Here is a 13,021-nt window from a genome sequence, read left to right as displayed (position 1 = left end):
CCAGCATGGTAAAGGAAGGGCCAGGGAAATATTTGGAAATCTGAAGATCCAGAAATGGAAACTTTCTATTCATGGCAAGATATCTGTAAGGCAGAAGGACTGAAGTTGAGGTCATTTATATTCCTTGACCCACCTCCTTGGTATCCTTTGCAACTGGGTGGTGGTAAAGAAAATTCTACAGTGATTTTCAAGAATCACAGTTATTCACACCTGCAGACTCCATAGCAACCAACTTAATCCCTAAAGTTGCTCCCTTTCCTGAATTTCCTCTCTGATTGAAGAGCACCTCCAGATGCCAAGGTAGGAATAAGATTTATCCCTAATTCATTCTCCTCCTTTATTTGCTTCAACATCCAAGTGATAAGTCAAGCCCTGACATTTAGCCTCTGATGGCATTTGTGGCTCTGACATGTCATCTTCATTCTCACTACCCTTCTCCTGATTCACTTTCTCATCACCTCTCCTTCTATTGTAATTACCTCCTACCCAACCTCTCCCTCTTTCACACTCTTGCTTAAGTTATTTCAAAAAGACACAAATCTAACTGTGGCCCTTCTCTGCTCTTAGGGTCTTCACTGACCACAGGATAAAGTCCCAACTCCTTTGTATGGCATCCCTTTGTGATCTGGGTCTTGCCTATTCTCTGAACTCATCCCTTTTAGTGCGCAAGTGTCAGTGTTAATACACAGACATGAACAAGGCAGGTCTCGTTGACCCCTGCCAGATTCTGTGCTGTGTACTGAATAGGGTGAAAAAGATGAGACCTCAAGAACGAATAAAGTAAATTCTCTGACCTTGAGGAGCTCATTCTCTGGTTGGGGAGGCAGACAGAGAAATTTCAATACAGTCAGATAAATACAAAAAGAGACATATAGAGAGAACGCTGAAGAGGAAGTAACTGCTCAGACAGCACAAGCAAGACAACGGAGAAAGTAAGGTTGTTGCAAAAATCCCTCACCTTACTTCGAACTGGTTGCCAAGTTATGCTAATTCTGCCCCCAAAATATGTCTAAAGACCACCTGTTCCTATGATTTCAGTAGTCCCCTGATTGGTCTCCTTTCTAAGACTCTGACCACCTCCCCTCAACTCTGCTCCACTCTCCAAAACACAGCCAAATCGACCTTTATGAAGGAAATCTGATTGTGTTCCTCTCTTATTAAAATATTTCACAGCCTCCCTATGGCCCTACAATAAAATTCAAATTCTCTAAAATGGTTTAAAAGGGGCTTCAGGATTCATCCTCTCTCTCACTCTTTGGCCTTATCTCTTAAAATATTATTTTAACCCTCTACTCTCTAACCTGGAATTCTAAGTATATGTATGTTGGATTTTATCACTTCATATCCTTCATATTTTTCATCTCTTCACATCTCTGCATTTTGTGTAATTTCTTCCTCTTTCCCTTCCAACTCACCATTTCTCTTTTCAGATATGTCCAGTCCTTTGTTTAACCTGTCTATTGACTTTTTAATCTCATTTATGGTACTTTTTTTAAACTTAGAACAGTTTCTTTTGTTATTTTTCTAGATTTTCTCTGCTTTTTTTTATGATCTTATTTCTAATTCAGACTTTCAATATGATCTTCTCCTTCTTTAATCATATAAGACACATTTATTTTGCAATTTATAATTGCAAATTATAATGGACAATTCTGATGTCCAGAGTCTGTGTGGGTCTGCTTCTCCTATTTGGGGTTTCTTCTGGGTCTCACTTATTATGTATTATTTCCTTTTGTCAATTTCTGCTTTTATTGTGAACTCTCGGTTGTGAAACTTCATGTCAGGCTATACTTTAGGGTTTAGATGGAAGGCACATTCTTTCAGAGAGAAATTTCACTGCCATCCCTGGGTCCATTTAAAATAAATTATTGGTTGGATGTTGTTTGACTACCTACGTGAGTGAGGTCAGGGCCAGTATGGATGCAAACTCTCAGGGGTAACATTTTACCACTCCTTCTAGAGTTAAAGTCAAAACAGACAAGTTTCCCAGCTGTGTTCCGAGGTTTCTTTCAGTCAGGGGGTAGTCCTTTGGGGTTATGGCCTTATATGAGGTATTAAATCGAACTTCCCACCCTACATAGACGTGAGGCATTTTCTCCAGTGCCCAAGTGACCATCAAAACTAAAATCTAAGTTGCTAGGTTTGTATCTTCAGATTAACAATTTCTCCTACATTTTTAGCCTCTGAGGATTTCCCTTACTTCCTTACCAATTCAGGAATGTGTTTAAAACATTTAGAATATTTTATCCAGGATTGTAGATGTTTTATAGAGGTAAGGATTTTTCTGGTTATCTCTGGTCAAATCTTCTTTTATATTCTGTTTATCCGTACTGAACAGCCTCATTCCCTGTACATGCTGGGTTCTCCACTACCTCCAGAACTTTACATGCTCTGGTTCCTTTGGACCATCTCTCCTACTCATCATTTGAGTCTGAGCTTAAATATCACTTCACATCCTATTGTTCACATCTATGTATTTTTTTGACAAAGCTTTTACTAGACTATGTTATAGTTGCTTCTTACTTTTTTATACCCTCCCCTACTATATTGTCAGCTTTCTGAGGGAATTTTTATTCCTGACATTCAGCAGTACCTAGCACATAGTAGGCACTCAATCAATAAGTGAATAAAGTCTTCAAATCCCTGCATATTGCAGCCAAGATAACCTAATCATTTTCAATATTTAAAAAAAAAAACTAAAATACTAGAGAATGTAGCATCATCCTTATTATAACTTTTGTTTATCTTGAAATAGTTTACATCTCAAAAGAAGCTGCAAAAATAGTGCAGAGAGTTCTTGTGTATCCTCACCCAGAATATCACTCTTTATAAATGCATTATGAATTTATAAGAAACTTTAAAAATATCCTGGGGGGGACAAAAAAGGAGTGATAAGCATCAAATAACTAAAGGGCTTTGATTTTAACATCTGAATGGCAACAGACAATGAGATGTTCACCTTGAGCAGCACAGTGAGTTAGGATTGAGACCCCTATCTGAAGCTGGGAGCCTTTAAGAGCTACACCTCCATGACAGAGTAGATTAGAAGAAATCCACCACCAACAAAGGGAGATGACAGAGAAGCATCTTTTATCTCAGCCTGAGTTTTGAGGGAGAAGGGTGCTGGTGGATAACTTCCTCACTAGAAACTTCTTACCATGGGCCAGCCTCATGCCAATTTAGAGTTCATATTTATACTCTTACATGGTTTGAGAACCCCTCAAAATAATTAACATGAAAATATTTCTGACCTGATAATACCATGGGCTTCCTGGTAGAAACAAAGGTTGAAAAACTGCCCTGGAGGAGCCAACACTCAGCTAAGGATGCACAAAACTCCAATAGATAAAGCTTTGTTCAGTTGAGTTCACAATTCATCACCTAATTAAAAATGTAAGATGGTCTATCTTCAACTAAATAAGGAAAGACAATAAACCTTCAAGAGCTTTGGATAATTGAATTTTTTAGGTAGGGATAATAAAATAGATACATAAAAGAGGAGTTTTATATAAGAAAAGGGAAGAAAAAGCACTATATAATATATTTAAAGTAGACATGAAGAACAATTACAACCTCTAGAAATGAAAAATATCACGATTGACTATAAATTTAGTGGACGAGTTACACAGCAGACTTGACAGAGCTGAAGAGAAAATCAGTCAGTTGAAGTTTAGAGTTGAGAAAATTACTTCCCATCCCACTTGAGTGTTTCTCAGAATTGTGTGATGGAGGAGAGGCTGGCCTTTTCCTGATAGAAATCCAGGCTTTTTCAACTTTTACATATAAGAAAATTGAGAGCTAAAAAATACGAAAGTAAAGTTGAAACATGAAGGGTGGAATAGGAAGATCCATCAACAATCATTGTGAGTTGCAAAGGGAGAGAATAGTTGCAAAAGTTGTAAACATGGCGAGGCAAGAGTTAGAAAGATAAAAATTAAGAATTTTCTAAAATAGTTAAAAATACAAGATCTTATGATGAAGGAGCATATTGAATATAGAGTACAGTAAGTAGATGGAATGATGGCAGATGGGTGGACAGAAGAAAAACTAAAAGGTGGATGGAAGCAGCTGAGCCATTTCAGATGCTATGGAAGAATCTTGTCAACCTTCCCTTGTTCCTACTGCAGGAGGAGGAATGTGGGGGAAGATTCAGTTCACTCCCTGGCAGCTAAAACAAGCTGGCTATTTTGGGTAATAAGTAAATAAGCTGAGGTTTTCTGGATGGAATAGTTTCACTTTTCCCTCAATGAGCAGGCTCAAGTTATAACCGCCCAGCTGTTGGTAATCAGATCACCTTCCATCACAGTCCGGATTGATGACTACTGTCACTGGTTGCCCTGCCTAAGGGCAGTGAGTACTGGATATTGTGCTACAGGTATAGAAATTCAACTCTTGGGAAATGTGTTTTACCTCCCATTTTCATATTGCCTAGAATGGCCTACAGACCACTGTTTACGAATGATGACAAAGTCCAAGTTAAGTTTAAACTGAGGGTTCTTGTGTGATTACTTTGCATCATGTTACTCACTAACAACCGCAGCATTTATTGTGGGTATGTGGGTGAGTGTGTGTAGATTTTACTATCACTGTACACATGCTTTTGTGCAAGGTTTTTTTTTTGTTTCTTTTGTTTGTTTGTTTGGTTTTTGCGGTATTTGTGCAAGTTTTGAACGTAAAAAAAGTACGATCTCATGTTTGTTTTCCAGAATGTTTGCCAGACACTGTGGTGCTCTGTGAAAGGCTTTTGTCGCTCCAAGCTGGACGCTGCTGCAGACGGGACGCGATGTGGTGAGAAGAAGGTGACGTGTCCATGACGTGTCAGTGATGTGAGGAAGGAAGGTGGTGGGTGAAGGGCTTAGCATTCTTGGAGAGAGCAGAGGAGAAGGCCCTGGAGAGCAGCTGCCTCTGGGTGAAGGCAGATCATCACGCAGTCAGACTTGCCAAAGGAAAGGATTCCACTTCCACAACTCCTTTTGAGCCTTCACTGGAAACAAGTAGTCAGGGAGAGAGGGCCACGCTCCAATTATAAAACATCTGGCCCATCTTTTCCGGATGACTTTCCGTGGAGTTTGTGGTCAGTAACATCTGCTGGGCTTATCATCAACCTTCATTTTGACATTTTTCCCCCCTCCATATTGAACATTGGGAAGGACAAGCCAGTGGCTTCTTCTTTCCAAAGATGCTGTATTTAGACCACTTGTTATCTTCTTTCTCATCATCAGACCTGCATTTCTTGAAGTCCTACGCACCTTATTAAGCAGGAAAGCCATATACCCAAGAACTCAGAGATGTTAGATATCCTCCAGACTACCTAAGAACAGGGTAATACATGCTGCTCAACAACACCATTTGGGTTCGTTGTGGGCCTAGGATTTATGTGTTTAGTGGGTGTCTTTACACAGCTTGAGTGTGGCACGACCCATCACTGAGATTACAGAACTTGATCAGAATACACAGTGACCAGAAATAATGAGAAAGAGGAGGGCAGCAGATGAAACATGCCCAGATACTCCAGGAAAATGTGGCCATTTCTAACAACCAACTTGCATTTCTTGTTTCCCTTTTCCTGTGTTCACCTAAACTGGTAAACTGGTAGTTGTTGAAGGATTCCCTTGAAGAGGGAGAGAGTGGACTTTTTCCTGAGCCACTTGAAACACCAGAACTGGAAAGAATGGGTAGAGTTATAGGAAAGCAGAAATTTTTCTTGATGCCTAACTTCAGCTTCTTAACAACTTGTGTTTTCCGGCAATGAGTGGACATTTTGCAGGAGGATGTTATCTGTTGCAAACATTAAATACCCATAGAGGCTACAGAGAAGTGTTATCACAGTGCCAGTCTGCAAAATGTTTGTTACGGTCTTCAACAAGATAAGAAGCTTGCACCAGAAAGGAAATCAATTACGTTACTGAACAACTATATTACTAAGCATATTCAGCTGACATGCTTTTCATGGCGAGACTTCCTCAGTGAAGGAAGTGGTGTGTTGATTTACTTCTGGGGTGCAATCTGTCAGTCACACTTTGAGTAACACTCCTGCATTCACTGCAACTAGGCACTGTAAAGTTCCCTTTAATTCCTGAAAGACTCTGATTCTAAAACCCAAGGCTCTTGGGGGAAATTCTTTTATGAGGCTCTCTTTGTGCTACATCTGATGTGTGACTTGTAGGAAGTCTGCTTGCTCTGGGAGAACTGGGTTTAGACTGCTAGGTTTCCTGACTCAGCTTACTATGGGAACCTTCCTGACTTACGCATCTCCTGCCTTTTCCCTTTCCAGTGGTGTATGGCTGGCAAGTGTATCACAGTGGGCAAGAAACCAGAGAGTATTCCCGGAGGCTGGGGCCGCTGGTCACCCTGGTCCCACTGTTCCAGGACCTGTGGAGCTGGAGCCCAGAGTGCAGAGAGGCTCTGCAACAACCCTGAGTAAGTCCAGCCAAAGATATTTCCCTTCCTTCCATGAGCACCGGGAGACTAGTCGTGGACAGCATGACTTCAGTGACCCCAGGCCTTCTGAGGGAAATCAGATATGTTCCCAAAGATGAAAGGGAGCCAGGAGGAAGATTCATAGAGTGTGAAAAAAAAGGTGGTTCTTTTTTGCTTTGTTTCATTTTGGCTTGGCACTGGATTTTACTAGAACTTGGGTAAGTAAGCTGATTCCATCATTTGGAGAAATAAGCAAATTTTTTTTAAAGTAAAATCTATGTGAAAGACTTTAGGAGATTACACAATTAAATCCTTCTAAATAACCGCATTCTATCAGTGGGGATTAGTTATACCCAATTTTGCTGATAAGATGGCAGCTTTCTTTCCATCATAATGAATGTACAATTTAAAAAAATATTCTTCTTCCCTTAGGTGACTAATTAAATAGCTAGGCACATTTTTTGAGGATAATTATTTTTAATGTTATAGATTAGGATTTTGTAAACCTCAGAGTTCCATATTAGCCTGTCAAGGATTCCATAGACGTTATTTCACAAGTGGCTTTCAAATTTTTAATCAAATTGCTTAATTTTTTCATATTTTAAGTTTGTATAATGATATTATATATTTCCTTGATTTCCAAATATATATTACATTCTTAATTTCATTATTTCTCAGTGTTCTAGTTCCCAAGTATAATTTTTAAAAAGTGTACATACAATGCCTCCTGTAAGTAGAAAATGTATTAAACTTCTTTTACCTAGATTTACATTAGTCTGCATTAAAGAGTAAGAGTCACATTTTTTAAAAGTGATAAATATGGTTATAATTCTCTCAGTTTTTCAGTTCCAAATCTTACTTCTCCTTTTTATAATAAATATATTTCTATATGTATATATCTGCATGTATATATATATACATATAAACTATATATATATATATATATATAATTTATCCTAGAGGTTAATAAATTAACATCTATGAAGAGTTTAACATAATATCTACTACATAAAATTGTCAGTAAATGGTAGTTATTATGTTATCTTTACCATCTCCCATGCATATAATTAAGTGTACATTTGAGGAATTTGGGCAAAATTGTTTTAAAATCTTACCTTTTTGTTTAAATACAAAGTTCCTGTGACTTCAAAAATTCAAAATCAGAAATCCCTTAAAAAATATTTTTACAGAATATCTTTATAGTTTGTTTCAATGTGATCAGAAAAGTGATTTCCATTTCAGAGATCAGGAAATACAGGCGATTTGTTCTAGGACCTATTGTCAGTGTTCTGTATCAGCCACTACCCAGTCCGTAGCCTTCCTGGGAGGATGGTCAGTGATCCATGGTTGTCAGAAAAGGGACATCCTTGTTGAGGAAATGAAAGATGATCCTCTAACTTGGCTTCAGGGGGAAAAAATAGTCCCAACTCCCATCTCAGAGGCTACAGTTTGTCTTAGAGTCTCCTTGGATGAGTGACCGTGTCTGATCTCAGTAGCTGGTTTGCTTAAGTTCATTGAGAACCATAGCAATGGAAACACAGTAACAGATTCAGTTCTGTGATTCAGGTCATGGACTCAGGTCAGTGTATCCTTGATGTGTTATCAGTCAGCTGTCTAGTGAGGACCCAGCAGGGCTTGGCTCACAAAAGGCTCTTGGATGGAAATGACTTGGAGAGGTGCCAAGTCATAGAGTGTCACTCCATTGTCACAGATAGGAAGCCAGCCTACCCTCAACTCTCAAGGACAATTCTTAGTCCCGCCTACAGGGAGTTAATGAATGTGAACTACCTTGGTCAAAGAATTATCTTTGGGTGTGATAAATGCAGGAAGTGCCTACAGTAGGATAATAAAGTGTCATTTAAGAGGAGAAGGAGATTACTTAAGGCAGGAATTCAGGAAGAATTCATGATGGAGATAGCATTTATTGGTCCTTAAAGCACAGGCAGTATGTAGATGTTTAGAGACTTAAGAGAGCAGAAATCTATTTAGAAGCACAGAAAAAATAAAAGCAAATAAGTCAGCCTGTATCATGGGAGCAGTGTGCAAATGAGGAGGAGTGTGGGAAGAAAAGTTGTTCAGGTGAGGTAAGTCAGTATCATGAGGGCCTTGGATGCCAAGCTCAAGAGGCTAGACTGGATTCTGTGGCCATGGGGTGCCGTTAAAGATTTTTAAACAGGAAACTAAAATAATTAAAGCAATCATAAAAATTAGCCAGAGAAGAGTGTGTACAGTAGGTTAAATGAGGAAGAAGAGGGCAGACAGGAATGGAGATAAGGGGTGAACTAGTTTGGTGATTGTGGGAATGAAAAGGAGGAAATAAAATGAAAGTCACAACTGATGACCAGGCAACTAATTGACCATGGAGTCAAACTATTTCAAAACAGGCAACTATATACTTGGGACTGAATGTTCATGGGCAACAGCAAAAAATGTGGGAAATTTGAAGAATTTATTCAAACGGTGAGTTTTGAGGCTAGAGAGGGACAAGGTTTGGCAAGGAAGGGGCATGGCCGGATGCCAGAGGATTTTTAAAAGAAAATGCTGGCCTTTAAGGAAATTAAAGAAGAGTTTGTGTGTTTCATGTGTAGACCAAAGTTTGGAGGGAAGTACTGCACTGGAGAAAGAAAACGCTATCGCTTGTGCAACATTCACCCCTGTCGCCCAGATACACCAACATTTCGGCAGATGCAGTGCAGTGAGTTTGACACTGTTCCCTACAAGAATGAATTCTACCACTGGTTTCCAGTTTTTAATCCAGGTAAGGAGCTATGAGAGTATATTCCAGATCTAAGACTACAGCCATTATCAGAAAGCATTTATCTGTCAGGGTACCTGTGATGCCTTGCAAAGTTCAACAAGAAGAGAATAGTGTCATCAAGAGCTTTATATTTTAGGAGGTGGAGACACTGACCTGGTTAAGTGGATCAGTAAATGTTGAAGGTGAATATTCCGACTCCATGCTGAGCTATATTGGAGATAAAAGAGAAGTTTATCAAACATGATGCCTCACTTCAAAACAGCTGAGGTGCAACTAAGCAATAAGCGGAGCTTGTAGGGATTCAGAAACTAATCACTGATGAAAGTGCTGGTTGATGAGCATGTGGAACTGAATGTAATTTTGGCAGAAATTCAGAAAAGAAGATCATTATGGTTTTGGAGTAATTTCAAAGAAGTCTTCCAAGGAAGTAGTTGATGATTCTTAAGCATGAGTAGTCTTTCTCTTGGCATAAGGGAGGGGGAAGGCATTCAAAATAGAGTCATCAATTCCAAGTGAGAGGAGAAAAGCACAAGGAAAGACAAGATGGTAGAAAATGAATGAGAAACTTGATCAGAAATGAGTAAAAGCCAGCTCTGGGCCAGAAATCAACATTTTGTGATGTATAGGACAGTATAAGAAGGGTAAAAAGTAAAATCAGGCATCTAAAGGATGCATATCAGAGGATGGGGGCTCTCCAAACAGAGTTGCAGAATCGAGCAGCAGCTTTGGCAGTGCTTCCCTTGAATCAGCACCAGTGACACATTCTCTACTGAAAATGAGGAAGAATCATTGACTGTTAGCTATAGATTAGCCTCAAAGAGTATCTGTGCTATTTGTTATTCAAATAGAGAATGAAAGAAAGATTTTCCTGAGTTAAGGAGATTTGAGACAAGGTAGTGAAAAGTAACCACGTTTTTTGTGATTATTCAGTTTCTGAAATGCAGCATGATAGAACAGAAGAGGACTTGTAGATGTCAGCCAATGAATGAAAAGTACATATTTGGACTGTTAGAAAAATGATATAGTCAATTGCTTTTGGAAAAAATAGTGCTTTTCCTTCTTTGTGTCTCCAAAATACCCTGATGGCTGTTTGTCATGGGCAACGTCTGCTCCTTGTCGCCCGTTGTTTAGCATCATTCACGCTCTAGGGGAGTGAGTCATTTGGTTTTTGGTGCAATTTTACTTTATGATCCAAGTACTCGAATACAGGAAAGCTCGTGTATATACTCATATGGGTGCAAAAAAAAAAAAAAAGATAGTTATGAAAGGTATAGCCAGTTGGTACTACCTATACCTGTATTTTGGACATTCTGTTTTGTTGGAACTAGTTGAGTCAGTAGTACTATAGACTCTGAATGAGCACTCTTCCAGGACTAAAATGGCATAGCTGCCTCAGTGTTGTGACAGGTGCTTAGTTTGGGATACCCACACCTGCCAGAGTCAGGGTTGAATTTGTGTCTGCTGCACTCTGATGGCTCAAGTAGCTATACTTATAATTAAAAGATTTGGTTCAGCTTGACTTTTCATTGATTTACAAGCATTTATCGTGCGCCCACTTTTTGCATAGCCTAGCAATAGGTATTAAAGAAATGAGAGCTATAAAAGTAGACACAGATTTCACTCACTTTGGAGTGATCAGTTTGCATCTGTATTGAGGCTGTATAAACCATGTGAGGGAATTTAGCTGAGTGCCATCTGCTTAACTCACCATCTACCTGGGCTGTAAGCCTCCATTCTCCATCTCAGGGGTTTTCTTACAGGATCCTGTGCTATTATTTGAGCATAATGACTTACCTGCTAACCCAAGTAACTACCACCTCGACCAATACACTGATTTCTTTCCCCCATCAACCTCTATCCTACAGAGCTGCAATTTTCTTAGTTCTGGGCATCCTGGGTGACAGCAGTGTGGCATTCATGACAACAACTCTGTGCAGAACACTTAATCTGTGCCAGGCATTGAGCACTTTACACCCTCCCAGCCTTTCCTTAGAAGCCACCAGAGGATAAACTAACTTACAGCAGAGTTTTCTACCCACTCAGTAGACAGTGTTAAGTGTCTTAGTAAGTGACCTTTGGCAGATTTGCTAAGTAGCCAATGACAGAAGAAGAATCATAGATTCAAACATTTGGAATAAGCATAGAATCTCCATCAAACCTTGTAGTTTTCACACTCTGTTCCAGGGCTTCCAAAAATGTTTGATTCTATTATAATTTCATTTTCCAAAAGAAATAATTTAAACTATTTTTAAAAGTGCAATAAAGAACAATGCTTACACTCAAAAGCAGTATATGTTGAGTTTTAACATATCAAAAAACACCAATACATTAACTTACACAAATTAATTGGTTTTCTACAGACCTTAGAATAAAAGTCTCCCATCAACCCAATTTAACTGAGAAATATCCTGAGATTACAGGTCAAGTTGTTCTAAACTGTTATCATTTACAGCTGTTTGTGTGAGTCAAGATTTTTCAATGCTGTACAAATGAAAAAACCCACAGAAAAAAATTAGGTGCTGCAGCCATATGTCTGTAACTTCCATCTGTAAACTTGATTTCAAAATTTTCTGTTCATCTTAATAGTCTCTTTTGATCCCACTGAACTATTTTTAAGCATTATGTACTTGAACTTATAAAATTTCTGCTTAATAAAATCCTGAATTTTATCTGCTTTATTTGCAAGATCTTGATGAAAGAAAAATAATTCTTCTGCCTAAAGTGTTTGAAAACTACTAATTTAAATCAACTTACTTTCCAATATAGGCATTTCCTTTTCCAACACTCCTGGCAAAAAAAAAAAAAAAAAGGCATCCAAACTCCACTTGATCATATTCATGGAAGCACCAGTGTGAAGAGCTGAGTCTATACATTTTCTCACTTACCCCCATCCCCATCCTTCAGAGATGAAGAAAAGTAGTCTCAGAGAGGACAGTAACTTATTCAGGGTTATAGTGTCTTATATAATGGAGCTGGAATTGAAGAATACCGTCTGTTTGATTAGGAAGCTGAGATACTTATACTAACTTATATTCCTAGGGACTTGATTAGCCTATGTGAATAGAAATATGTTTACATCCTCCATCGTCTATTAGGAAATGGCCAGAACCTGATCTTGGTGCCATCACTTTCTTGGAATCTCTTCCTTTTTGGATGTTTTTCTCAGAACCCCCAAATAACTCCTCATTAAGGCTAATTTTTTAGTTGTTGCTTCTGAATATTTCAGCCCTATCAATGCTTGCTGCCAGTGAGGTTTCCAGCATATGTGGAAGGTCTGACCTGAGGTCAGACAACAGTCTGCTCCTCCTGGGATAGGATCCTTCAGGGACATCTGTAAGGAATTGTTGCAATTGCACTCCCTAGGAAAGAGACTCTAAGACAGATACTAGCGTGTGGGAAGTTCAACAGGTGCGGAAGGAGAGGGAAGGAAGAGGGGTTGGGCGGGGGGAGAAGCTGGGGTGCAGAGCACAGTCTCAGCAGAGGGCTTCTCCACCCCTCGGGAAGCTCTACAGCTCAAAGGACCTTCAGAGTTGCTGCAGTTGAGGTGGGGCAGCCAGTCCTTGAAGCCCCACATGGCCCAGACGTTGGGTGTGGTCTGCCTCAGGAAGGAGTGAGTGTCCTTGGGCAAGGAAGCTCTCTTAGGCCAAGGTGACAACTGAGGGCCAGTGCTGGCAGCACTCCCAGGAGCTGGACACCTGGGAAGACCTGGGCGCCATGCATAGAGTTTATTACAAGAGTACTTGGTGTTTAGAAAGAAACAGCCTTTAAAGAGAGTGTCATTGCGGGGAGCAAACTGGGAGATCTTCTAGCCAGAAGCCTCTCATTTCACAGACTAGGAATCTG

At 39.4% G+C, this 13,021-nt stretch overlaps 1 protein-coding gene across 1 annotated transcript in view; it reads left to right on the top strand.

The window, feature by feature from the left end:
* Window positions 1-13,021, top strand: part of ADAMTS12 (ADAM metallopeptidase with thrombospondin type 1 motif 12) — a 387,137-nt gene that overhangs the window by 242,987 nt on the left and 131,129 nt on the right. Inside the window, exons 10-12 of the mRNA XM_060146935.1 lie at window positions 4,707-4,799; window positions 6,275-6,420; window positions 9,009-9,178. Coding sequence (XP_060002918.1) covers window positions 4,707-4,799; window positions 6,275-6,420; window positions 9,009-9,178 — 409 coding nt within the window. The remainder of the gene's footprint in view (window positions 1-4,706; window positions 4,800-6,274; window positions 6,421-9,008; window positions 9,179-13,021) is intronic.

Source organism: Lagenorhynchus albirostris, chromosome 3 (genome assembly GCF_949774975.1).
Source record: "Lagenorhynchus albirostris chromosome 3, mLagAlb1.1, whole genome shotgun sequence".
NCBI classification, from domain to species: domain Eukaryota; kingdom Metazoa; phylum Chordata; class Mammalia; order Artiodactyla; family Delphinidae; genus Lagenorhynchus; species Lagenorhynchus albirostris.
Note: the sequence above shows the minus strand (reverse complement) of the source record. Positions and strands in the feature narration are given on the sequence as shown.